The sequence below is a fragment of the Oncorhynchus masou genome, chromosome 18, assembly GCF_036934945.1.
Source record: "Oncorhynchus masou masou isolate Uvic2021 chromosome 18, UVic_Omas_1.1, whole genome shotgun sequence".
NCBI classification, from domain to species: domain Eukaryota; kingdom Metazoa; phylum Chordata; class Actinopteri; order Salmoniformes; family Salmonidae; genus Oncorhynchus; species Oncorhynchus masou.
Window position 1 is genome coordinate 31,175,302 of NC_088229.1, and position 26,667 is coordinate 31,201,968.

The window sequence follows — 26,667 nt, forward strand, 5'->3', positions numbered from 1 at the left end:
AGAGAGGGAAGGAGAGGAAGATTCAAGGCATAGACAAACGCTACAGCTGGAATCCTATGTGAATTACTGTTTGTTGATGGTATGTGTCTGATGCTGCAAAGGTTTGTAGAGCATGTGCATTATGATGTGTGTGTGTGTGTGTGTGTGTGTGTGTGTGTGTGTGTGTGTGTGTGTGTGTGCGTGCGTGCATACTGTAGGATCCGTTTACTCATTCCACCTCAGAGTAGAACCTGGAATCACTCACACAGATCCCACTCCAGAAATAGGTGACCCAATATGGAAATCGCATCGAAACACATACGGTAACATAACATCCATCCCCCACTCACTGTATTCTTCTCCTGTCTGCTTCCCTTCCCTCAAGCCGAAACACTCCCACTGCCACTGGGCCTTTATTAAACTACTTTCACTAATCTAATAATATGATATCAATTTGTCCACTTTATGCAATGAATCATATCAAATCCCCCATGGTTCTCCCACTCTGGAACATCCAGTTAATTCTAACCCAATCATAACAATACTGAGTCTTCCTCTGAACCAACACTAATGTGTCGCCAAAGTCTTCGTCAGACTCAATTACACGGCCCAAAGAAGAACAAACTGTAATAACCAACAATAACCTTGACATATGGGCTTTACATTCATATTCACCCTATGATGTCATATTTACAATGTAATACCACACTAGAGCAGAAGTCTGGCAGATCTGTTAAACAGATACCAGGGGTTTCATTAACGTTCTGGCAGAGCTGTGTGGGTAGGGTCTAGGGATGGTTACCCCCATTTTACAGACCAGCCCGAACAGACATACGTCCCCATTGTAGTACGGCCTTCATAATGTGGTCGTATTAAAAAACAAAAGCCGCATGAGAATGTTTTCAGCGGTGCAGTAAACTATGCAGAATGGTGATATGAACCATGTGGGCTGTCGGTCAGCAGTATAACTGGTGTATTTTTCCATAGCCCAGGTCCAAAGCTTTCCAACCCTAACCCCCCTCAGCAGGTCTGGAGCTCCTCTACGACCCGCTAACGCCAACAAAGCCTTTCTCCAAACCCACATCATTTGTATTCATCGCACAGTATAAAACACGGCCATGGAGGTACCAGTCACAAATAAGTCTAAGCTGAAAACAGAGGTCTTAGTGGCCAATGCTGAATTTCCATGATGTAACCGTTTCGAAGTGGCTGGTTAAACAGGCTCAGATGAAGATTAAAAAAAGGGGTTGTGTAAGGCTTGTTAGCTGGGTAATTAAGCGCGAGGGAGGCCTGAGGGAATTACTGGGTGCCAAACCATCCGTCCTCGGAGGGGACACAAGATTAAGACGTTCTGGCTTTGGCCACGCAGCATTGGCCTTAACCTCTCTCTCTCTCTCCTCCCCTCTTTATTTCCCAACAATCCATTCCCTCTCACTCAAACGGCTGCATCTGCTGCCTGTCACAGGTATTCATAGTGCTTTGAGATCCATCAATCCCTTCTTCCTCTCTCTTTCCATCTCTCATGTAATTCCTCTTCCTCATTTAGTCCACTACCTCTCACTCTCATTTCCTCTGCCTCTGTTTGTCCCAGATGGCTCTCAGTGTCTAGTCTTCCTGGTCAGTGTGTGTGTGTGTGTGTGTGTGGTGTGATAGTCTGTGATTGGGTTTAGTAGTGTCCTGTGTGGTGTGACGGGGCTCAGCAGTGTCCTGGCCATCACACTGTCCTCTCCCAGACTAGGTTGCAGACAACAGGGCAATACACTGCTCCTCAGGCACATTTAGGGTCAGGGCAAGCAGGGGCACCTTCAAACCAGGCACAGCTAGCCAGGGACAGTGGAAAACACTCACAAGTTACACAGACAAGAGAGAGTTGGCCTAACTTGTTTGGACAGGTTCCCAAAGCTCCAGAAATTAGGACACCCAGTCTTAACGCCACATTTCCCACAAATTGGGTTCAAATAAATCCTGGTTAACTGTGTTAGTTTTTACATTAGTGTTTGTACAAAAGAACCACTATTACAGACCAATCCTTCTAATTACTGATGCCGGGTTATTTAGGACGCCTTCGTATTTCCATTCCCGACCGGCATTCTTGCTGGAGGCCTTCGGGAGAGTCATTTCCATGGGGGTTAAGTCAGGCTCCATATACTACAGTGAATGATATGGCTTCTGTGGGCTTGAACCACATTTCAGTAAAGCCAATGTAACCGACATGCACACAGCACTCAGCTCCCAGTCTCCAGTCTCCCTGTACAGCATAGGCTGCCTCTGCCAAGTTACTCTCCCACACACCTGACAACGAACCGTGGAACACGCGTAGGTTATTTCTACACGAGTGTGTGTTCATCTGTATAACGTAGGAGTTTCATATAGCAGCCCATTGGAGCACTTGGTACATGCACACACCCATAAGACAAGCCTGCTTCCAGATTGGAGGATTCAAGATGGCCATCACTTTCAGTTTTGACAGTCAGTAACTTAACCCCTCGCTGGAGACTTACTATACCAAGACATAAGCATACATACCCAGTAAAAGTGTACACGACGAGTCTACAACTTAGAAGGGCCTACAGTAAATCCTGAATGTAAGTGATCCCATTTCTAGGCATGATATTATCCCCAGTGAACCAGAGCAATGAGCCATAAATCTAGGACTCTGGTGCCTTTGTAGTGGTTGCTGGGCTGGGCTGTATCCACACAAATGACTCTGTTCCTCCCAGCCAGTAACCAGCCTGGTGGAGAATGGGACTGCCTGGACCTTCTCCCCAATGCTTATAGTCTGAGAAAAAAATAAACGCTTCCCCTCGAAAACGAGGGATTGGCTTCATTTCTGCTGCCAGAAACTTTTTCCCATTTATGCAATAAAATAGTCCTGGAATGAAACCAACAATTCTAATAAGGTCGTCCAGATCGAGTTAAAAAAAATGAAATGAAAAATTGAGTAAGGGTGCGTTTTATTGAACAGAGCAGAGTTTAGAGTATGCACCAGTTGTCGAGTGATGTGACCCAGCTGGGATAGCGGATGGATGAATGGGGTTGGAGCTAGCATGACCCCCGCTAAGCGCTAGTGTGGGAAAATAAGTCCCAAATACTCAGCTTGAATGAGTCACCAACAACACACTGCTGACAAACAGAGGCAGTTAACCTCCATCCCACCGCCTACAGTAACAGTACTGCTATGATTAATGCTCTGAAGCAAAGATACACAGTCCCCAAGCCCAGCGCAACACAACACACACTGCAGCCAGGATAAGATCTGTTGAGACATGGAAGAACAGTGTTTTGTTTCCCACTCTCTGTGTCATCTCCTCTATCTTACCGTATCGAGTATACAGACTCTCCTCATCTCTTCCTTCTACCTGGGTGGTTGGTGGCCATTCTTTTCATTGAACTGCATGATACAATCTCGCCATACACACACACACACACACACACATTTTACACCAGTGATGGTCCTCCGGTCTAGTCTGGTGGATGCAGGCAGGGTACGTTGTTTGGTACTCACCACTTTCCACTCTGCAGGGTGACCTAGTTTCTGACGTGTTCAGTAACGATCCCACTGTTCAGTGTTTCTGTCCCCATACTGTTTCTCATCTCACTCGTCATCTCTCTGACTCACTGACCCAGCAAAACATGATCCTGCTCCTCTGAAGCACTCCACTGGCATGAGACCCTGCAAGTCTATCACTGACTCACCTGAGAGATGCTGAGAGCAGAAAATAATCTCTATCTCTGTATCTCTCTTTTCCTCTGCCTCTCTGTCTTCTCCTCTCGTTCCCTCTTCAGGAGAGCTTCTCCAGGCATGCAGTGCTCCCTTGGTGGAGGTGACGAAGCCACCTTATGGATGGCACTTTGCGTGGGGGAGCGGAGCGCTCAGCCACCCCCATCAAAGCTCCTTTATTTTTCCTGTCTGCCGCAAATGTATAATCAGCCTGGGTGAGTCCTTGCTCTCTTTTTGGTTTGTACAGACAGGCTGTGCTGTTCAGAGTTACTGCAGAAGAGCGGGCCTACAAGTTATGGGGGTGGATGTGGTTTGAGTTGATAAAGCCTTTGACAAAAACAACTCTCTGCCTATGTAACCAGGCACACTGAGAAACTAGGCTAACCCAAATCACAACACACACGCACACTGTGAAGCGTGGGTTGGCTCATAACCCACAGTCCCCTGCGGTCATATCCGCAGGGGGGCTGGGATTAGGGTCATTAAATATTGTGTGGATGAAGGGCGGGTAGGTGTCGGGTGTGTTGAATAACGAGAAAACAATACCTTGACAAAAATCCATAAATGTATAAAAAATTATAAATGTATCATTCTTGTGCAATTTCTATCTATAGGCGACATTCAGGTATTTAGGTTATCTGGCATTAGTCTACAAGCCTAAGCTTTAAGGCCTAACTCTACGCCAAATAGCCTACACTCCAATCTCCACATGCTTTTGGAAATGTACAGAATAGTTAACATCAAATCAAATCAAAGTTTATTTGTCACGCGCGCCGAATACAACAGGTATAGACCTACTGTGAAATGCTTACTTACAGGCTCTAACCAATAGTGCGGAGGAAAAAAAGTATGTGTGTGTGTGTGTGTGTGGATGTGTGTGTGTGATGTGTGTGTGTCAGTAATACATAAATAAATAAAACAACAGTAAAAATAAATGTGAAAATAAGAGTAGCGAGGCTATATACAGACACCGGTTAGTCAGGCTTATTGAGGTAGTATGTACATGTAGATACTAGATATGGTTAAAGTGACTATGCATATATGATGAACAGAGAGTAGCAGTAGCGTAAAAAGGACAATGTCAGAGTTAATTCAATAAGAGAAAAGCTGCGAAATGGAGAGTTGAAAATAAAGAGAAGGGAGGGCCAGAACGGTAATGGGTAAGATGTGGTGAAGTGGTAGAATAGGATGAAAGCAGTATGTGTGATGATTGTGTGATGATTGTGAGGCGATGGGGACTTCAAATAGGCCTATGGCACGTGAAGGGAACTGTAGCCTGCTGTTCAGATGAGTTAAATAGAAACTGTAGGTCTATAGCCATCTTACATAGCCTACAAGTTACCTCCTGCTGAATCAAGCATTTCTTGCTGTAAAATGATATGTCTAACGACGGAGGGGAGGCGCCACCGCCGAAGTTGGTGCCTCTCCGTGTTCGGGCGGCGTTCGGCGGTCATCGTCACCGGCTTTCTCGCCGCCACCGATCTACGTTTTTTTTTCCCTATTTTGTTTTGTCTTGATTGTACACACCTGGTTCCCATTACGTTAATATTATTTCCCCTAATTAACCCTCTGGTTCCCAATATGTTTTGTTGCGTGTTTGTTCCTTGTTGAGTCTTACGACTGCTTGTGTTATGGTGTGTTTTCCCTGCGTGGAATTTATGGTTGTTTCTTTTTCGAGTTAAAGTGCGTTATTTTACTCAGTTCTGTGTCCTGCAACCTGACTCCGTCCTCATCTCTGCACACTGATGACACTTGACACTGATAGTATTTCAACCACATAAAATATGCATCTAAGCCAAACTGAAATCTTCTCAGAAACATAATGGTCGTTTTCACATCTTTTTATTTCCTGACACCCATCAAACTGATGTCATTTGGACATTTTGCACGGAAATTCTATAGATATATATTTTTGGGGTGGGTTGAGTTATTGTATTTTATTCGCTAAACGTCTTTGCTCCGCGGAAGAAGAAGCGATGACAGAGAACTTCACCAATGTCAACATCATTCTATCAATTTATGACATTCTGACCAGCAAGGGTTTATTCAGTCTTCTAGGGCATCATATAATGACAAAAGAGAAGCTGCATGTATCTAAGTATAGACAAGTTGACTAACAAATAGCCTCTACCAAAATGTCAGGAATTACAAGCAGAAACATATCTAAATCTAGCAACAACATCCTCCACCCTCGTCCCAAAAAATGTCAACTGTCTCCAACTGTAGTCTAAAATGCATTTTCTATGTTAGAGTGTTATAGGGTCAGCTATGGGCCTCAGATGTTCACTTCATCACATATAGTCGTCGCTTGTGGATGGGTTATTAGTAATTGCGGGCTGGTGCAGGAGAACCAACAGCTGACCTGCACACACACACGTACGCATGCACAGGCACACACACACACACACACACACACACATTACTGTACTTGTGAAAATCCTATTTTCGCTAACCCTAACTTCTAAACCTAACCCCTAACCCGAAATCTAACCCTAAAGCTAACCCCTAACCTGAATTCTAACCCTAAACCTAACCCCTAACCTGAATTCTAACCCTAAAGCTAACCCCTAACCCGAAATCTAACCCTAAACCTAACCCCTAACCCGAAATCTAACGCTAAACCTAACCCCTAACCCGAAATCTAACCCTAAACCTAACCCCTAACCTGAATTCTAACCCTAAACCTAACCCCTAACCTGAATTCTAACCCTAAACCTAACCCCTAACCTGAATTCTAACCCTAAAGCTAACCCCTAACCTGAATTCTAACCCTAAACCTAACCCCTAACCTGAATTCTAACCCTAAAGCTAACCCCTAACCTGAATTCTAACCCTAAACCTAACCCCTAACCTGAATTCTAACCCTAAAGCTAACCCCTAACCTGAATTCTAACCCTAAACCTAACCCCTAACCTGAATTCTAACCCTAAACCTAACCCCTAACCTGAATTCTAACCCTAAACCTAACCCCTAACCTGAATTCTAACCCTAAAGCTAACCCCTAACCTGAATTCTAACACTAAAGCTAACCCCTAACCTGAATTATAACCCTAAAGCTAACCTCTAACCTGAATTCTAACCCTAAACCTAACCCCTAACCTGAATTCTAACCCTAAAGCTAACCCCTAACCTGAATTCTAACCCTAAACCTAACCCCTAACCTGAATTCTAACCCAAAACCTAACCCCTAACCTGAATTCTAACCCTAAACCTAACCCCTAACCTGAATTCTAACCCTAAAGCTAACCCCTAACCTGAATTATAACACTAAAGCTAACCCCTAACCTGAATTCTAACCCTAAAGCTAACCCCTAACCTGAATTCTAACCCTAAACCTAACCCCTAAGCCTAAAATAAACTTTTTAGTTCTGAGGACCAGCTAAACATCTTCACTTGTCATTGTCAGAATTCTCTTGGATTTACTATCCACCCCACACTCATGCACAATATTTCTAAAACACACTGCATCAATGTGAAGTCATTTCTTCACAGGAAAAGACAGATAAAACATGATTAAAAACAACCCCAATGTGAGTTGAGGACCTCCGATGCAAAGCCCTTTTCCTGGAATGGAACACAGACTTTGGCAACAGGAAACTGAGAGCGAGCAGCTTTCTTCTGCATTGTTCCTAGGGCGACAGGATGTCGACAGTGGCCATTATTTTCTCCTGAAGTTTGAGGCAAGAGGGAGGTGAATCCCAGAGAGAAGACGACAGGGAGACACAGAGATGACTGCTGCCTCACAACGCCTTCCCTCTGAATCGCCTACACACTGCCACATCTCCAACACAACATGGGAAGAAAATAGAACAAGTGTTGTTCCATAGAACTGCCTATAACGCTGACAAGGACAAAGGAGAGAGAGAGAGAGAGAGAGAGAGAGAGAGAGAGAGAAAGAGAGAGAGACCCAACCAAATAATGAGAAAACAAAAAGATAATTACTTGACACATTGGAAAGAATTAACAACAAAAAAAGAGCAAACTAGAATGCTATTTGGCCCTACACAGAGAGTACACCGCGGCAGAATACCTGACCACTGTGACGGACCCAAAATTAAGGAAAGCTTTGACTATGTACAGCATAGCATAGCCTTGCTATTGAGAAAAGGCCGCCGTAGGCAGACATGGCTCTCAAGAGACGACAGGCTATGTGCTCACTGCCCACAAAATGAGGTGAAAACTGAGCTGCACTTCCTAACCTCCTGACCAATGTATGACCATATTAGAGAGACATATTTCCCTCAGATTACACAGATCCACAAAGAATTCGAAAACAAATCCAATTTTAATAAACTCCCATATCTACTGGGTGAAATTCCACAGTGTGCCATCACAGCAGCAATATTTGTGACCTGTTGCCATGGAGAAAAGGGCAACCAGTGAAGAACAAACACCATTGTAAATACAACCCATATTTATGCTTATTTATTTTATATTGTGTCCTTTAACCATTTGTACATTGTTAAAACATTGTATATATATAATATGACATTTGTAATGTCTTTATAGTTTTGAAAGTTCTGTATGTGTAATGTTTACTGTTAATTTGTATTGTTTATTTCACTTTATATATTCACTTCATATATTATCTACCTCACTTGCTTTGGCAATGTTAACAGATGTTTCCCATGCCAATAAAGCCCTTGAATTGAATTGAATTGAGAGAGAGAGGGAGAGAGAGAGAGATGGGGAGACAGAGAGAGAGAGAGGGAGATGGGGAGAGAGAGAGAGAGAGAGAGAGAGAGAGAGAGAGAGATGGGGAGAGAGAGATGGGGAGAGAGAGATGAGAGAGAGAGATAGAGAGAAATAGAGAGAGCGAGATAGATAAAGAGAGAGAGCAAGATAGAGAGAGAGAGAGAGAGAGAGGACAAGATAGATAGATAGATAGATAGATGTCCCAATTTACCCTGATTAACTCTTTAGTCATGTCCCAGTTTACCCTGATTAACTCTTTAGTCATGTCCCAGTTTACCCTGATTAACTCTTTAGTCATGTCCCAGTTTACCCTGATTAACTCTTTAGTCATGTCCCAATTTACGCTGATGAACTCTTTAGTCATGTCCCAGTTTACCCTGATTAACTCTTTAGTCATGATTTACGGATTAACTCTTTAGTCATGTCCCAGTTTAGATTAACTCTTTAGTCATGTCTCAATTTACGCTGATTAACTCTTTAGTCATGTCCCAGAGAGATTAACTCTTTAGTCATGTCCCAGTTTACCCTGATTAACTCTTTAGTCATGAGTTTAGATTAACTCTTTAGTCATATCCCAGTTTACCCTGATTAACTCTTTAGTCATGTCCCAATTTACGCTGATGAACTCTTTAGTCATGTCCCAGTTTACCCTGATTAACTCTTTAGTCATGTCCCAATTTACGCTGATTAACTCTTTAGTCATGTCCCAGTTTACGCTGATTAACTCTTTAGTCATGTCCCAGTTTACCCTGATTAACTCTTTAGTCATGTCCCAGAGAGGATTAACTTTAGTCATAAGTTTACCCTGATTAACTCTTTAGTCATGTCCCAATTTACCCTGATTAACTCTTTAGTCATGTCCCAGATTAACTCTTTTATGTCCCCTGATTAACTCTTTAGTCATGTCCCAGTTTACCCTTTAGTCATTAACTGATTCTTTAGTCATGTCCCAGTTTACCCTGATTAACTCTTTAGTCATATCCCAGTTTACCCTGATTAACTCTTTAGTCATGTCCCAGTTTACCCTGATTAACTCTTTAGTCATATCCCAGTTTACCCTGATTAACTCTTTAGTCATGTCCCAGTTTACCCTGATTAACTCTTTAGTCATGTCCCAGTTTACCCAGAAAATTATGTTATGGCTTTAGAAGCTTCTGATAGGCTAATTGACATAATTTTAGTCAATTGGAGGTGTACCTGTTGATGTATTTCAATGCCTACCTTCAAACTCAGTGCCTCTTTGCTTGACATCATGGGAAAATCAAAAGAAATCAGCCAAGACCTCAGAAAAAAATTGTAGACCTCCACAAGTCTGGTTATTCCTTGGGAACAATTTCCAAACACCTGAAGGTACCACACTCATCTGTACCAACAATTGTACACAATTATAAACACCATGGGACCATGCAGCCATCATACCACTCAGGAAGGAGATGCGTTCTGTCTCCCAGAGATGAATGTACTTTTGTGTGGAAAGTTCAAAACAATCCCAGAACAACAGCAAAGGACCTTGTGAAGATGCTGGAGGAAACAGGTACAAAAGTATCTATATCCACAGTTAAACGAGTATATAATATCGACATAACCTGAAAGGCTCAGTAAGGAAGATGTCACTGCTCCAAACAAAACCGCCATACAAATTGCCAGACTAAGGTTTGCAACTGCACATGGGGACAAAGATCGTACTTTGAATGTCCTCTGGTTAGATGAAACAAAAATAGAACTGTTTGGCTATAATGACCATCGTTATGTTTGGGGGGAAAAAGGGGAGGCTTGCAAGCGGAAGAACACCATCCCAACCGTGAAGCACAGGGGTGACAGCATCATGTTGTGGGGTTGCTTTGCTGCAGGAGGGACTGGTGCACTTCACATAGTAGATGGCATCATGAGGCAGGACAATTATGTGGGTATATTGAAGCAAAATCTCAAGACATCAGTTAAAACTTGGTTGCAAATGGGTCTTCCAAATGGACAATGACCCCACGCATACTTCCAAAGTTGTGGCAAAATGGCTTAAGGACAGCAAAGTCAAGGTATTGGAGTGGCCATCACAAAGACCTGACCTCAATCCCATAGAAAATTAGTGGACAGAACTGAAAAAGTGTGTGCGAGCAGGGAGGCCTACAAACCTGACTCAATTACACCAGCACTGTCAGGAGGAATGTGCCAAAATTCACCCAACTTATTGTAGGAAGCTTGTGGAAGGCTACAAGAAACATTTGACCCATGTCACACCCTGACCTTAGAGAGCCTGTTTATTTCTCTATTTGGTTAGGTCAGGGTGTGATTTGGGTGGGCATTCTAGTTTTCTATTTCTTTGCTGACCGGGTATGGTTCCCAATCAGAGGCAGCTGTCTATCGTTGTCTCTGATTGGGGATCATACTTAGGCAGCCTGTTTTCCACCTAAGTTTGTGGGATCTTGTTTTTGTTCAGTTACTGTGTAGCCTGCAGAACGATACGGTCATTTATCTTTTGTCGTTTTTGGTGTTCATCTAAAATAAAGTAAGATGTACACTTTCCACTCTGCGCTTTGGTCTCATTCTGACAATGGATGTAACAGCCCAAGTTAAACAATTTAAAGGCAATGCTACCAAATACTAATTGAGTGTATGTAAACTTCTGACCCACTGGGAATGTGATGAAAGAAATAAAGCTGAAATAAATGATCCTCTCTAATATTATTCTGACATTTCACATTCTTAAAATGAAGTGGTGATCCTAACTGACGTAAGACAGGCAATTATTACTAGGATTAAATGTCTGAGTTGACATGTATTTGGCTAAGGTGTATGTACACTTCTGACTTCAACTGTAGTATGTATAAACTGGAAACAGAAGCCTAAGTGTTGTTGTCCATTAGTTTACTCCAATTAGGGGAGGGGTGGTAGAGTTAGTGGAAAATAATAAAGGAAAATATATTTAAATACAGTATGTATTTACAAAAAAATATATGGGGGATTAGAAATGATGCAGACAATTACATTGATGGAAGCCACAATCTATCTGCAGTAATAAAGAGAGATAGAGGGCAGACATTCCAGCTGACCTGCAGTAACGCAGCTAACGAGGCTAATCAGGCCACGCCCCGTCACATGAGACAGAGAGAGCACAGAGCAGACCCACCCTTTCAGCCTCACACAGACTGCCCTTTCAGCCTCTCACAGACTGCCCTTTCAGCCTCTCACAGACTGCCCTTTCAGCCTCACACAGACTGCCCTTTCAGCCTCACACAGACTGCCCTTTCAGCCTCACACAGAATGCCCTTTCAGCCTCACACAGACTGCCCTTTCAGCCTCACACAGACTACCCTTTCAGCCTCTCACAGACTACCCTTTCAGCCTCACACAGACTGCCCTTTCAGCCTCACACAGACTGCCCTTTCAGCCTCACACAGAATGCCCTTTCAGCCTCACACAGACTACCCTTTCAGCCTCACACAGAATGCCCTTTCAGCCTCACACAGAATGCCCTTTCAGCCTCACACAGAATGCCCTTTCAGCCTCTCACAGAATGCCCTTTCAGCCTCTCACAGACTGCCCTTTCAGCCTCACACAGAATGCCCTTTCAGCCTCACACAGACTACCCTTTCAGCCTCACACAGAATGCCCTTTCAGCCTCACACAGACTGCCCTTTCAGCCTCACACAGACTGCCCTTTCAGCCTCACACAGACTGCCCTTTCAGCCTCACACAGACTACCCTTTCAGCCTCACACAGACTGCCCTTTCAGCCTCACACAGACTACCCTTTCAGCCTCACACAGACTGCCCTTCCATATGTCACCATACTGTTCTATACACAACACAGCAGGATGGAGAGGCCCTGGAACTCAGCAGGCGCCAGGCACATACACTAACATGTCAACATATCCCCACTCAGCTACACACACGCCAGAGGAACAGGCCCCTTCTGTCTTCTACTGTGTAAACACAAAGAGGTCTGAATGCTAAGACACAGATAAGACAAGTACAACAGTCACGAACACCTTCAGTAAACCGTGTTGAGAGGAGGGCTGTACCGTACCTGGGAGGGGGACATGGGGGGCTCTGGGGAGGACAGACTGTTCTGGCTGGTGATGCTTTTCTCCAGAGTGTCCACCTTCTCATAGGTCCGTTTCTGACGCACCATGCCGTCTGACACCAGGGGCGAGAGGGGTACATCGCCGTGGTTACTCCCGCTCCCGGCCCGATACAGAGAGCGGTTACTGGCACTGATGTCCTCCCGAGAGGCGCTGCGGCCCCCGTGCTTCTTTAGGGAGTTCAAGGGGGAACGGGCCCGTGGTACAGACCCCTCAGACATCTCTGTGTCCAGGCTGGCCTTGCTGCCACGCAGGGTGTTTGAGCGACTCACCACCGCCCGCATCTCTGCCATCAGCTTCTCATTCAGGGCACTGAGCTCCCCGTGCTGCCCACCGAGCCTGGCCGGCCCTGCCCTGCACCCCCAGCCCCTCCGCCCAGAGCTCTCCTGCGGTTCTTCCTCCTCAGGCTGGGCGAGGGCCCCGTAGAGTAGCCTGAATCCTGGTAGGTAACGGCCGACGGTGCCGGGTACTCTTGGGAGGCCAGGCTGTTCTGTCGGCTGTGTCGGGCCTCCATGTTCTTCCTCGCGCTGGCCTCCAGGAGACGCCACGACTGCTTCTTCTCTAGACTCACCTCCTTGGGCCTGGGCTGGATCGCACCTGGGGCTGGGGAGGGGGATGGAGAGGGGGGCAGGGCAGGCTCTGGGGCAGGGCCCTGCTCTGTCTGGACAGGTTTGCAGGTGGCAGGGTCCACGTTGACCATGTGTTTGATGCACTCCCGTCCAGCGGGGCTGTAATCTGTGGCGGAGGGGTTTCTCTTGTGTTTGGAGCTCAGGTGAGAGGCTGGGTATTGGAGAAGCTTGGGCTGCTGCTGGGATTGGTTCTGGGGGTGGGATTGGGGCTGACGGACCCTCTGTAGGCTGGTGGAGGGGGTGAAGGGCCTGTTCAGGAGGTGGGCCCCCTCCACCTCCATGGGGGGTTCATCATAGATAGGTGGATCCATGGGGGGTTCATCATAGATGGGTGGAGTGGCACCGTACTGGGGCGAGGAGGGCCTGGGGGTGCCAGCCTGAGACCTCTGGGGGGTCTGGTGGACCTTGCTGCCAGTGGAGGGCATCACCAGGCAGAAGTTACCATTGTCTCCCTTCTTCAGGTGGAAAGCTTGCTTGGGGTCCACGGGAGCAGCCATCTTGCCTGCAGGGCTGGGTCTGTCGGAGTGGACCTGGTACACAGCAGAGCTTCCAGGGCTGAGGTTGTTGTGGTGGAGGAGGTGCAGGGCGCTAGCGGGCACCACGGACTGGTTCCTGCCAATGCTGTTCACCTTCACTAACATGGCTGCCTTCGACCCTGGAGCAGGCTGCCATCTTTGACCTGTGTCCCTGGAACAGAAGAGAGGAAGATTTTGGGGTGAATAAAAAAAACAAATATTTGCACAATAAACACATTCAAAGACACCAAAAATCGGGATCAAAAATGTATTATAAAGTGGGTGGTTCGAGCCCTGAATGCTGAACGCCGTGGAATACCATAGGTATGACAAAATATACATTTTTACTGCTCTAATTATGTTGGTAACCAGTTTATAATAGCAATAAGGCACCTCGGGGGTTTGTGGTATATGACCAATATACCACGGCTAAGGGCTGTATCCAGGCACTCCGCGTTGCGTTGGCCATATACCACACCCCCCCAGGCCTTAATGCTTAGATATACCCCCATGCACACTACAAACAATAAGTTTGACTAGACCTGCTTGGTTGGAAAATAGGTGACTGTTCAAATCCAATTTGCTCATATTTAACTGAGAAGAAAGTATCCGTGACTGGGATGCCAGAACCGGCAGGAATCCATTCTGCACATTCCTCTGTTCAGTCAGAGGCTTTAAACCCTCTGACCTTCCACAGCTCGGATAGAGAGAGGTCTCTAGGTGTTACAGTAATGGCAACCAAGGTCTGTGTGAAGGACAAACCTACAGTAGGGCCAGGGGCAATATCTTCTCAAACTATTTGTCTCATATTGTGAAACTAAGAGAGAGTATGAGATGCAGGTAGCTGATATGAGATATGAGATATGAGATCTGATCAGGTTTGGTCTGACGCAGTGCGACAGAGGATGTGAGACAGTGCTGGTTTAGTTTCCAACAACATGGCCATATTGTGTGTGAGTACATATTGCGTGTGAGTACTTAATCAGGGCATGGAACCTAAATCTGACTCAAGAAAGTGTCACAATGAAACAATGAAAACACCTTTCCCAACAAAACCTACTCAGCTTATCAAAACAGTAATACCCACACGCCCCCACATACTCGTTTTCCAGAATACCACAGCCGTGTTTGTAGTAGAAACACAACAGGAAAGGTCTCTACACAGGGGAAAACAGAAATTCAACCACTTTATTCCAACAGTACCGTCTGCCAAATCAAGCCGTCAAAACTACAGGCCCATTTACACCCCCCCGCCCACCACTCAACACACACACACTCATGCACGCACACGCGCACAAACACACCCCACCTCAACCACACTCAGGGCTGTGTTTCCTCCCCGGTTCCCTCAGAGGGCAGTGGAATTTCAGTCCCTAATCCTGCATCAATGCCCTGGGTGTTCTGGCCCATTAGCGGTGCAGCCCACTCAGCCTGCAGACCACAGATCCTGCTTACAGCCCTGCACACTCCACAAGCAACCGGGTAATCTCTCAGTGCCAACGAGCTAATCTAACCAGCACTCCACTCTCACCTCCTCTCACACAACGTATCCTTTCTTCCAACAGCCTGCTCAGACGACAGCTTAATGTTTACTGTAAAAACAGCATAACCACACTCAAAGTCCCCCCCACACCTCCCTCAGCCAGGAAACCCACCCGAGCACATCCCACAGAGGCGAAGACACAGTGGAGCAAGCCACCCCAGACGAAAACCTTTCTAATCACTGTTCCCGCCATCAGTACACACACTGTCACTTCTAGAACAAATCCATCTGACTCAAAACAGCCTCTGCTGAGTAAGGCTAAAATAAGGCTTAATAAACCAAAAACAAGCACAACACAACATCTCTGTAGAGTCTGAGTCTGCCGTGTCTAACATTCAGTCCATAAGCACATCTTCTTTAGGTCAAGGGATGTACACGCAGCATTACCTGAGTAAAGACCCACAATGAGAGGTGGAAGGTGGTCTTCGTCCCCCGCAACAGATCAGAAGGTAACTTCACTCCCCCCACCTCGTGCCTCTGTGTTGGCACGGGACACCGCTGTAACAGCGGGGTGTCCCTTCAGTACCCGTGTGAACCCTGCTACACCCCCTCCTTGACGAAAACAAAACAAACAAGAGCCGACCTCTGCCAGCGTGTCCCAGAGAGAGGATGGTGTTCTAATTCAGCCAGCGTCTTCAACCTAACCCAGGTCCCGCTGTGTGTGTCTGCAGTGAAAACACGAAGGCGTCAAGGCTCCAGAGCTCTTTACAGCTTCTCTTAATTGTAGACTGCCACCAGCGTCTACATTTATTGTGGAGTTGCTGGGAGGCGAGTAAAAAAAAAGGAGAGCGAGAGACCGAGGGAAAGACGGAGGAAAGAAAGGCGGGGCCCGGTGCTGTAGCCTGGCCCTTCCCCTGTGTTACAGTCTGTTCCAACTCAGCCTCGCTCTCCTCTCTGATAGACTCAGCATGTGAAACAATAGCCCCCCCCCCTCCCCGAGGCCTGCTCCCCACACTGAGCTTCCTCTCCTCTGCTCCTCTCCTCTCCTCTTCTCCTCCTCTCCTCTCCTCTCCTCTCCACCCCTCTCCTCTCCTCCCTTCTACTCTCCTCCCTTCTACTCTCCTCTCCTCTCCTCTCCTCTCCTCTCCTCTCCTCTCCTCTCCTCTCCTCTCCTCTCCACCCCTCTCCTCTCCTCCCCTCTTCTCCTCTCCTCTCCTCTCCACCCCTCTCCTCTCCTCTCCTCCCTTCTACTCTCCTCTCCTCTACTCTCCTCTCCTCTACTCTCCTCTACTCTCCTCTCCTCTACTCTCCTCTCACAGTACTCCACTACTCACTGCCCTCTCAAGGATCATGCTCTCACCACTACAATACCCTCTCTCCAACGTAGGCTAGTACCATCTCTTGTTTCTGTCTCTCTCCACCTCTCACCTGTTTATTTCTCTCCTCATGTCTCCTCTCTCCTTCTCACAAAGATTGATGGACTTGCCAGAACAGAAAACCTTCAAACAATCTCCACACCTTTTCTCTAGTACATTACACTCACAGGAGTTTCAAAAGAATAAAGACATTACAAATGTCTCTCACTCACTCTCTCTCTCTCGTGGTTTTTCCCACACATTGTGGCTCCTATCTTGCTGCTCCAAATGTCAACAATCTTTTCAGCCAGCAAAGGAAATACAGTTTCTGGGGCCAGTGGACAACTGAAACATGGTGACTGGCAGAACCAAAACAGCCCTGACAGCCCCCCCACAACCACTATCCTTCCCTCGCTTTTTGGGCTGCCTCTACTCTGTGGGGTTATCAGATGGGGACATCACAGTAGTTCTCCTAAAAGTCCCAGCAGAAAAACATGTGTCCGTTTATGACCCCGGCACAACAGATAGCAACCATCTCTCGTGAAGAGACACTCTCTGTGCTACAAAGAACCAGATAAAAGGTCTCACACAATGGTGTGATGTGTCAAGATGTTATGCTCAGGGAGAACAAGTCATAAAGCTAGCAGAACCACACCTCTCCCTCTCTCAATTCAATTCAATTCAATTCAAGGGGCTTTATTGGCATGGGAAACATGTGTTAACATTGCCAAAGCAAGTGAGCTAGATAATATACAAAAGTGAAATAAACAATAAAAATTAACAGTAAACATTACACATACAGATGTTTCAAAACAATAAAGACATTACAAATGTCATATTATATATATAATTATATACAGTGTTGTAACAATGTACAAATGGTTAAAATACACAAGGGAAAATAACTAATCATAAATATGGGATGTATTTACAATGGTGTTTGTTCTTCACTGGTTGCCCTTTTCTTGTGGCAACAGGTCACAAATCTTGCTGCTGTGATGGCACACTGTGGAATTTCACCCAGTAGATATGGGAGTTTATCAAAATTGGATTTGTTTTCGAATTCTTTGTGGATCTGTGTTATCTGAGGGAAATATGTCTCTCTAATATGGTCATACATTGGGTATACATCTCTCTCTCTTCTGTTTCTCTCACATTGACACTGTGGAGGCATTGATATCACTAGTTAGCACCACGATGTTGTGCCAGTTGTTCAGGTTGTGTGATCTCAGTGCCTGCCTGTTGTGTGGGGTGCTAACATGTGGACAGGAATTGGACTGTAACACTTTATGGCAGTCAGTGACAAATATTCTGAAAAAAAATCTAAATACCTTATGGGATATTGATTAAAAACAAACATCCATGAGTGAATGTGTTGTTGTTTCCCTGCGGGATGGGGCCCAGAGTGTAAAGAGTGGGGTTGTCCTGGGGGAGCGCCTGTTGGAGAGTTCAAAGGGCGTCGCTCCACAGCGAAAACAGGAAATACCAACACAGCTTTCACATCGGAGCACAGCACAGAAAAAAATGACAGAATCTACTGATCGGGAGTTTACATATGGAAACACAAATAAATACATACATTAAACACTGTCCGTAGAGACGTAGTCTCTCTCATGGCCTTGGACAAACACACGGCCAAACAGACATGCTGACCCCTAGTGATGAAACAACCCAACACTGACCCCTGTGGTGACCTAAGGACCAGATTACTTATTCGATCCCTGGTGACCTCTAATCCAGGCCTCTGTTTGGCTGGTTTCTGGCGACAGTCACACAGGACAGAGCTGTGATATGACAGCATCTGTTGGCAGCCTGGCAGGTCAGGGCTGTGATTGGACGTTCAGGTGTGAGTTATGAGCCCTGAAAGGATGTGAAACTTTCACAGCTGCTCCTCCTTCCTAGAGTGTGACAAGTCAAACCGACAGACAGGACACACACACAGACACACAGGAACCCACACCGACTGTTCTCTACACTGTCATTATCTTCTAACTTCCCACCCTCATAGATTATGAGAAACAATCTAAAGCGCTCGCCCTTTACAGAAACCCATCATTTGCAGTGAGGTTTCTACATCAGAGAGCAAACCTCCTCCCTCTGTCTCAACTATAGTCTCTTTGTACTCGTGTCAAAATGTCATTTCAAATGTGATTCTAATAACCCCATTACACTAAAGTGGTCTGTTGTTTTAGAGATTATACCAAAGGGGGGAGGGGGTGGAGGAAGAATGGGGGGTGGAGGAGGAATGGGGGGTGGAGGATGTGGAAACATTGCTCCTCTATCTATGGGGAGGGCCATCCAGGGGATGAGCTCATGTCTGCATGTAGGGATACAGGGGAGTAAGTAAGTTACAGTACTATCACAGTGATTTGATTAGGGGACAGAGGACACACACGCCCACGAAAGGACTATGGAAAATGTGCAACACATGACAGGAAGTTGATAGAATGTCATGACACATGGACAAACAGTCATATATCTTGAGGGAGTAGACCTCTGCCAGGGAGATAGAATAGTCAGGCTCTGATATTGTCCACAGAGGGATCGACTGTACAGAATATGACCTCTGGGCTTTTCCACTAAGGGGAAAATACATTAGGAACACCCTCTTTCTGGCAGGTTGTGATAGTAAGGACCATACAGAGGAGTGACCCCAGTCCACAGTCACATGTCTGCCATGCCATGGGCTCAGATGATCGGATCTCTACTGTATTCAGTGTGGAACAGGCTAACAGCTGCCTAGCAACATCACCCACCTCCTATTAGATAGAAGTGTCAGCCCTGTCAGCAGACTAGAGACTGAGGACATGCTCATTTCATCCCTGATTACACCTATTACAAAGACAAGTCAGAGAGGAGTATTCTCAGAATATACCGAAACCAGATCAATTGGTGTGTGTGTGTGTATGTGTGTGTGTGTGTGTGTGTGTGTGTGTGTGTGTGTGTTTGCTGTACCCTGCCAGTTGGAAGTCACACAGGTGAGGTGTGTGTTGAGTGAGACAGGACTGGAGTTTCAACCAGGAAGTGAGTTACCATGCCACAGAACTACAATTCATCCTATTTCTATGGCCCAGCCAGTTACCTTCCATCTTGACCTCATTAGTACCGGGTCAAGGAGGAGAGCAGCCGTATGGAATGTGACGTGGGGGTTGACTGACTGGCTGAGGTCTGCACTGTGCTGCTCTATGTGGGATCTTATTGAGCTGAGCCAGCCAGTCAGCAGCTGGGGGAATAGATACATCCCTGGTCATTTGTGGCGAGTGGATATGGAGGCAATGAGATTATTGAAACAAGGCAGTAAGATTGGGGGAATGTGGTGGTAATTCCAGGGTCACTGGAAGGTTTGGGAGGGAAATGGGGCATGGGCATGAGTGGGAGTTTGTGAGGACAGTAGATGGTAGTGTGGAGTTCTGGAGCTGACTACAGTCTCTCTGGATGGTGGTGCAGTACCAGAGGGAGGCCTACAGCACCAGCCAGGCCCAGATCACATTCTCTGTGAGCTGCTTTGTTCTGCTGTTGGAGCCTCCTCTCCTCCTCTAATCCTGTTTGGCTAAGCACTGCCTGCAGACAAAACCATACAGTGTCCCTACAGCCCAGCCACTAACACCGGGGAAAATTCACACTCCTTTTCCCAGGGCTTTTTTCACCCATCTTCTCCCTCTCTCTCTGTTATCCCCCTCTTCAGCTGTCCTCATTGTTGGCCGGTCCATCTCCCAATGACAGGCATGAGCTTTAGAATAGGAGCCGCCCCATTGACAGAGGGCTTTGTGTATGTTAAGAGCAAGACACAACGGTAGCCTATATAGTAAGAGAAAGAGATTGGTCGAGATCGTTCATTTCACTTGATTTGGCAATGCAAAGATATGTTTCCCATGCCAAAAAATAGAGAGAGATAAACAGGTCAGCGGGTCAGTACTGTATTGTGTGTATTCCCATCCTGTTTGTGGGTGGGTTCTGTTCTGCCTGCTGTTATTGTTGGACCAGAGGTTGAATACCACAGCATGGGGAGTGTTCCTGATCTGAACATGCATACACACCCTTATGGACCTAAAGGACCCCTCTCAACCACACTGACCAGTCTCTTCTCTATGAACCATAGTGACCATTCACACTCACACCCATTCTGACCATAACAACCACTCACACACCCAAGGGCCACAGTGGTCAATCTTATTCGTGAAACATTATCATCACTCAAACCCATCGAAACCAGAGAGTCAAGTAAAGCCCTCTAATAATGTTTACACACGGTTTTAGTAATTTCAAAATGTACATACTGTATTCTACTGTAGTTTAGTCAATGCCACTCCGACCTTGCTCATCCTAATATTTATTTCCTGAATTAATTCCATTCTTTTACTATTAGATTTGTGTGTATTGTTGTGAATTGTTAGATACTACTGCACTGTTGGAGCTAGGAACACAAGCATTTCTCTACACCCACAATAACATCTGTTAAATGTGTGTATGTGACCAGTAGCATTTGATTTGAAGCATCATTGTCTTATAATCCTACAGCAGGGCAGCAAGAGGCAGAGGAAGAGACAGCAACAGAGAGTTTGGTGAAGGGGGAGAAGAGGGCAAAGAGAGAGAGAGTTCATCTTTGGAATGCATATGCAAAGGTCTCATGTCCAAAAGTCAAGGCAATCAAAAACAAATTGAGCAGTGGAAAAAAAATACTCTATCAAATGTCCCTGTTTCAATACACAAATTATTCATAAATCATCCAAATATCTTAATATGACAAGGGTGCACATAGATGTGCCTGTGTGAAAATAAGCAAGCACACATATGATTGTTATGATTCACATCTAACCTATCACTCTACACATGCAAGCAGACTCTACAGCATTGTCAAAGGCTATCACTGCAGCTGAGCTTTTAGAGGATAACTTTGATGATGAGGAGCAGGAAGAGGAGGAGCAGGAGGAGGAGGAGCAGGAGGAAAAGGAGGAGAAGCAGGAGCAGGAGGAGGAGGAGCAGGAGGAGAAGGAGGAGGAGCAGGAGAAGGAGCAGCAGGAGGAGAAGGAGAGGCAGGAGGAGAGGCAGGAGGCGGAGGAGCAGGAGGAGGAGGAGGAGGAGCAGGAGAAGGAGCAGCAGGAGGAGAAGGAGGAGGAGAGGCAGGAGGAGGAACAGGAGGAGGAGGAGGAGCAGGAGAGGCAGGAGGAGGAACAGGAGGAGGAGGAGGAGCAGGGGAGCAGGAAGAGGAGGAGGAGCAGGAGGAGCAGGAGAAGGAGGAGCAGGAGGAGGAGAGGAAGGAGGAGGTGCAGGAGCAGGAGGAGAAGGAGTAGGAGCAGGAGAAGGAGCAGCAGGAGGAGAAGGAGGGGCAGGAGGAGAAGCAGGATGAGGAGCAGGAGGAGGATCAAAGTTAAGAAATTTTAGAATGGAGAGTCAAATTAAGTTAACAGTCAGCGAGTTCCAATTTGTCCCTGGTAGGTCCCTGTCGTGGTACCAGAGCCCCCCCCCCTCTCTCTCCAGCAGCATGAGCATTCTACATTGTACAGACCGTGTGTCAGTCCATATGCTTAGCAAATTACGATTTCACATCCAGAAGTGATCATCCAACGGCATAGAGAGTCATCACACAAGAGGGAGTCCGAAAATGTAAAATATACAGAAGTTTATGAGCTTAACTCAGTCATGTGAGCTAAACTCAGCCTATCCACACAGTGCGTTAACCAGTGGACATGCGTGCTGGTATAGAACTATAGCATGCCAGAACAGAACATAGCTCTCACACTTCCTTCGTGGCTAGGGATCTCACATCCTCACAACAATCTGTCTTAAAATATTTCTCTGTCACTGTATGTACAGTAGGGCAGCCAATGACAGACACACACACACACACACACACACACACACACACACACACACACACACACACACACACACACACACACACACACACACACACACACACACACACACACACACACACACACACACACACACACACACACACACACACACACCTATGAGAACTGAGATCAGTTATTGCGTTCTCCACTTTTCTACTGTCCTTCTAAGACATAGTGTATAAAGGAGAGACTGAGAGAATTAAAGGAAGAGGATTAGACAGCTGACAGAAGGGGATGTGACAGCTTTTTGGGATGGTGCCATCGAGGCTTAGCTGGAAACTAGACTGGGTGTAATTGTCTGTTGTATAAACAGTATAAACAGAACGGGTTCAGTAGTACCGGATGGAGTGTTGTTGACAATGACACACTACAGACTCTCGTTGTCACCACTCTGTTAGTCTCTAGTGCCATCCTGGCAGGGGGTACACAGCCATGAAACATCCTATAACCCCGTGAAAATATACAGAACTAAATACATGGAAGAGAGCTGTGTTTAAACTGCGCCTGCTCTGCCAGCCCAGCCCGAGCAGACTACACTCTACTCCACTGTTTACCATGAAGTAGCGAGGCGACTAGTGTGGGAGGACCGGAGCGCAGACGTCACATAAAATGACCTTTTTTTTATAAAAAACAACTGATTTCTGCACCCAAAGAATAATCTGCAAATACACAGGACATTGTTGTTGTTTGGATGCTGTAATCAGAAGTTTTTCATGAAAAATGTAATTTTATGTGACGTCGGCACTCCAGTCCTCGCACACTAGTCTCCTCTCAACTTCATGGTAAACAGTGGAGTAGAGTGCAGTTGGCTAGACCCCAGCCTGGGTGGACCATTGTGTTTGATCAGTCTGTTGGTTCCCTCTGTGTCTGATAGGGTATCTCTTCCTGTTCAACAGCCTGATAAAGCTAAGTTGAGCACAGTGGGCCACACTCCCCAGCGCAGCCGTGGGCCCCATGCCCAGGATAAACACACACACACCCACACACACACACACACACACACACACACACACACACACACACACACACACACACACACACACACACACACACACACACACACACACACACACGCACACATGTGCACAAACACACACGCGCACACACACACACACACACACACACGCAGACAGAGTGAGGAAGATAGAGGGAGGAAAGAAAAAAGAGAAAGAGAGAGGGAGAGACAGAAACAGTGGGAGAGTGAAATCTCTTCCTGGGCTAACAACTCTGTTCAGGTTTGTCAGTAGTGCAGTAAATAAGACTGACTAACGAGCAGCAGAGCAGAGAACCCTGGGAGAGGACGTCACCACTATGAAACTGACACGCAGAAAGAGAAAATGTTTTAAGCAGGTGGGAGTTTCCGTTTGGACCTGTCTGTTGTAAGAAACAGCCCATTGGCTTGACCTAGTAGGAATGCTTCACCTTCAACACACTGAATCCCACTAAGAAGCCCTCTGGCACAGGAGCCTACCTGTTTCAGGCCCGTCCCAACACATCCCTGTCTGCAGACCATCCCGTGCCAACTGATGCCCAAGCCAAGTGAGCCAATCAGCCGCCCCTCCACGGGTCACTGGGGTGGCAGAGGGTGGCAGGCATGTCCACCTGTGCCACCTGCTGCCACACAGACAGTCAGCCTGATATCCTACCACACACAGGGTACTTTTAGGGCTGCCAGATCTCTCTACCAATCACAGGAGGGCATATAGAGAGGAGAGATCCCACAGAAACAGACACGCCATGAGGAGAGATCTCATGAGGGGTATCCTACAAAGCAACCTATATCTACTCAGGGTTTTCTAAAGCTAGCCAGCTTCAGTTAGCTTCACATTCCAGCTCAGGCTTCATCCTTACTACGACGGTGGATATTGCCTGCCACTAACTCTAGCAGGCTTGTAACTGCATGTGCATGTCACACATGGCTAGTCGAATGCCAAACTCTTCATTGAGACAATGCTGAGTCAGAGCCACATTTTAATTAGTGTTGAAATCAGAATGAAAGAAAAGTTATCTTGCAAATTCAGCAGGCAATGGTGTGAAATAGGCTATTAGAAGCGCTGTCTTTCTTTAATGCCGCCTTTGGTGTGTTTATCAATGCACAAGCACCCCCCCCCCACTCCTATCAATAAAATAAATATATGATGTCATAGAAAAGTTTTAGTGTGCATGAAGCTTCAAATGCATCCGGTGATTACTAAATGTGTACAGTGATATATTTTAACATGACTTATTTTTTAACACATTAAAACATTTCATTAATCAAATATTTAATCATTCTTACTCAAACGAAGGGGGTGATGACGCAATCTTTGCAAGAGGGAGGGAATCGAGCTCTGAGCAAGCATGACCCCGGAGCACGTTAGTTCTGAAGGATTCGTTGCCATCGAAATGTACCTGGCTATCCGGTTATCCTTTTGAACTCAGAGACGACCAAAGTCAACTCTCTAACTCCTCAAACCTGTTACATAAAATAACCCTCTGGAGAACACAGGGCCCAGGCAGGCTGAGATGTGTCTCTATGGCGGAGATAGATAAATAAAGACAGAGACAACCTCTCAGGGAGAACAGGGGACCTGCAGCACAGAGGAGGGCTTAAGAGGAAACTCTTCTACCGATTAAATCAGGTCAGACAATATCAACTCCGGGTGAACAGAAAACATATTTTACACACACAAAGAAACGACAACAACCACACTCCGTATGAGGAGACAACTTCACATGGAACTCAGTGGATTAGTGTTTGGTTTGGGGATTTAAAAATATAACATATTTTCAACAAATAAGTGGATTAAAATAACATGAAACCCTCGTAAGTTCCTGTGGTCCTCTGTCTCTCTAGCTGAGTAGTGTGTTTATAAAGATAGGACAGAGGCACTGTTAGGATGTGGGCTGTTTTGTCCACATTGGCAACAGCAACTGAGCTGGTTCCTTTGATCTCTCGGTGTAAAACAGCTTGGCGTAATCTCACCCATTGTTCTCTCGCTGAGGAAACGAAAGATGTTTACACCGACCATCCAATCTATCCAGATTTGCCCGTACAGTGGGAGATAATACCAGAATGCACTTCCCAGAATACCATTCCCAACCCAAATCCTCTTTGTGGAGGACGAGAGGAGCTGAGGGCCACATGTTCTTTCTGAGCACCTCCAGTGTAGCCGTCTCCTCTTCAAACATGAGAAGCGGGAACGCCTTCTACATCACAGACAAAGCCATCACCAGAAACAACAATACACACTATTGTACACTATGATGCTCCAATTTAAAGTCACAGTTCTCTCTCATCAACAAAAACACATCTACAAGTATCTACTGTACATTCAACAAATTCCCAGATTGAAAGATGAAATAAAGCAGTATGATTCCCAGTATGAAAGCACTCACCATCCAGAGAACGATATCTGTGCCAATGAGTCACCAGGTCATCTCAGCTTCAACCAGGGATGTACAGAATAAATAAACAACAAACAAAACAAACAAGTGAACGTCACACTGCCTGTTCTTCATCCATGGCTGGTATATAGTAACCAGCGTGACCAAACAAAAGGATGGGTGGGCGCTAAGCCAGGGAGAAGACCCATATGTCACAGGAAAGGGGGACGACCCCCCACACAGCAAAAGCCTGATTAGGGCACAGATAAACAAACAGACACACACACACACACACACACACACGCACACACACAAACACAAATAAGCCCACACACAAAGAGGACGTACAGTATATATTCCAAGAAAGTATTTCACAAATACCTATGACACCATTGACAAATCTAGTATTGAGGGTCAACTGAAGTGGTATGAGGTATGGGAACAGGCAATTTATGACCCCAAGCTTTCAGCCCAATCATCCATAATCTCAATCACCCCCCCCCCCCCCACACACACACTAATTACAACCATGTCCAGTGGATCCCAGAGATACAGTTGAAGTCCAACACTTAGGTTGGAGTCAACTCGTTTTTCAACCACTCCACACATTTCTTGTTAACCTTTAGGGATAGGGGGCAGCATTTTCACTTTGGATGAATTGAGTGCCCATAGTGAACTGCCTCCTACTCTGTCCAAGATGCTAATATATACTATTAATAGTATATACTAATATACTAATATATACTATTGGATAGAAAACACTCTAAAGTTTCTAAAACTGTTTGAATTATGTCTGTGAGTATAACAGAACTCATAGGGCAGGCAAACTTCCAAACAGGAAGTGGAAATTCTGGGGCTGGTTGATTTTCAACTCATCGCCTATTCACATCCAAATAAGATATGGATCTGTTCGCACTTCCTACGCCTTCCACTAGATGCCAACAGTCGGTAGAATGTGGAATGATTTGTATTTTCGCTGTAAAACATT

The 26,667-nt window shown here is 45.9% G+C and overlaps 1 protein-coding gene across 1 annotated transcript in view; it reads right to left on the minus strand.

Annotated features, from left to right (window-relative positions):
• The window catches only part of LOC135504396 (rho GTPase-activating protein 39-like), a 101,917-nt gene that overhangs the window by 19,127 nt on the left and 56,123 nt on the right, over positions 1–26,667 (minus strand). Inside the window, 2 exon segments of the mRNA XM_064922962.1 lie at positions 12,419–12,798; positions 12,801–13,789. Of these exon segments, the coding sequence (XP_064779034.1) occupies positions 12,419–12,798; positions 12,801–13,789 (1,369 nt within the window).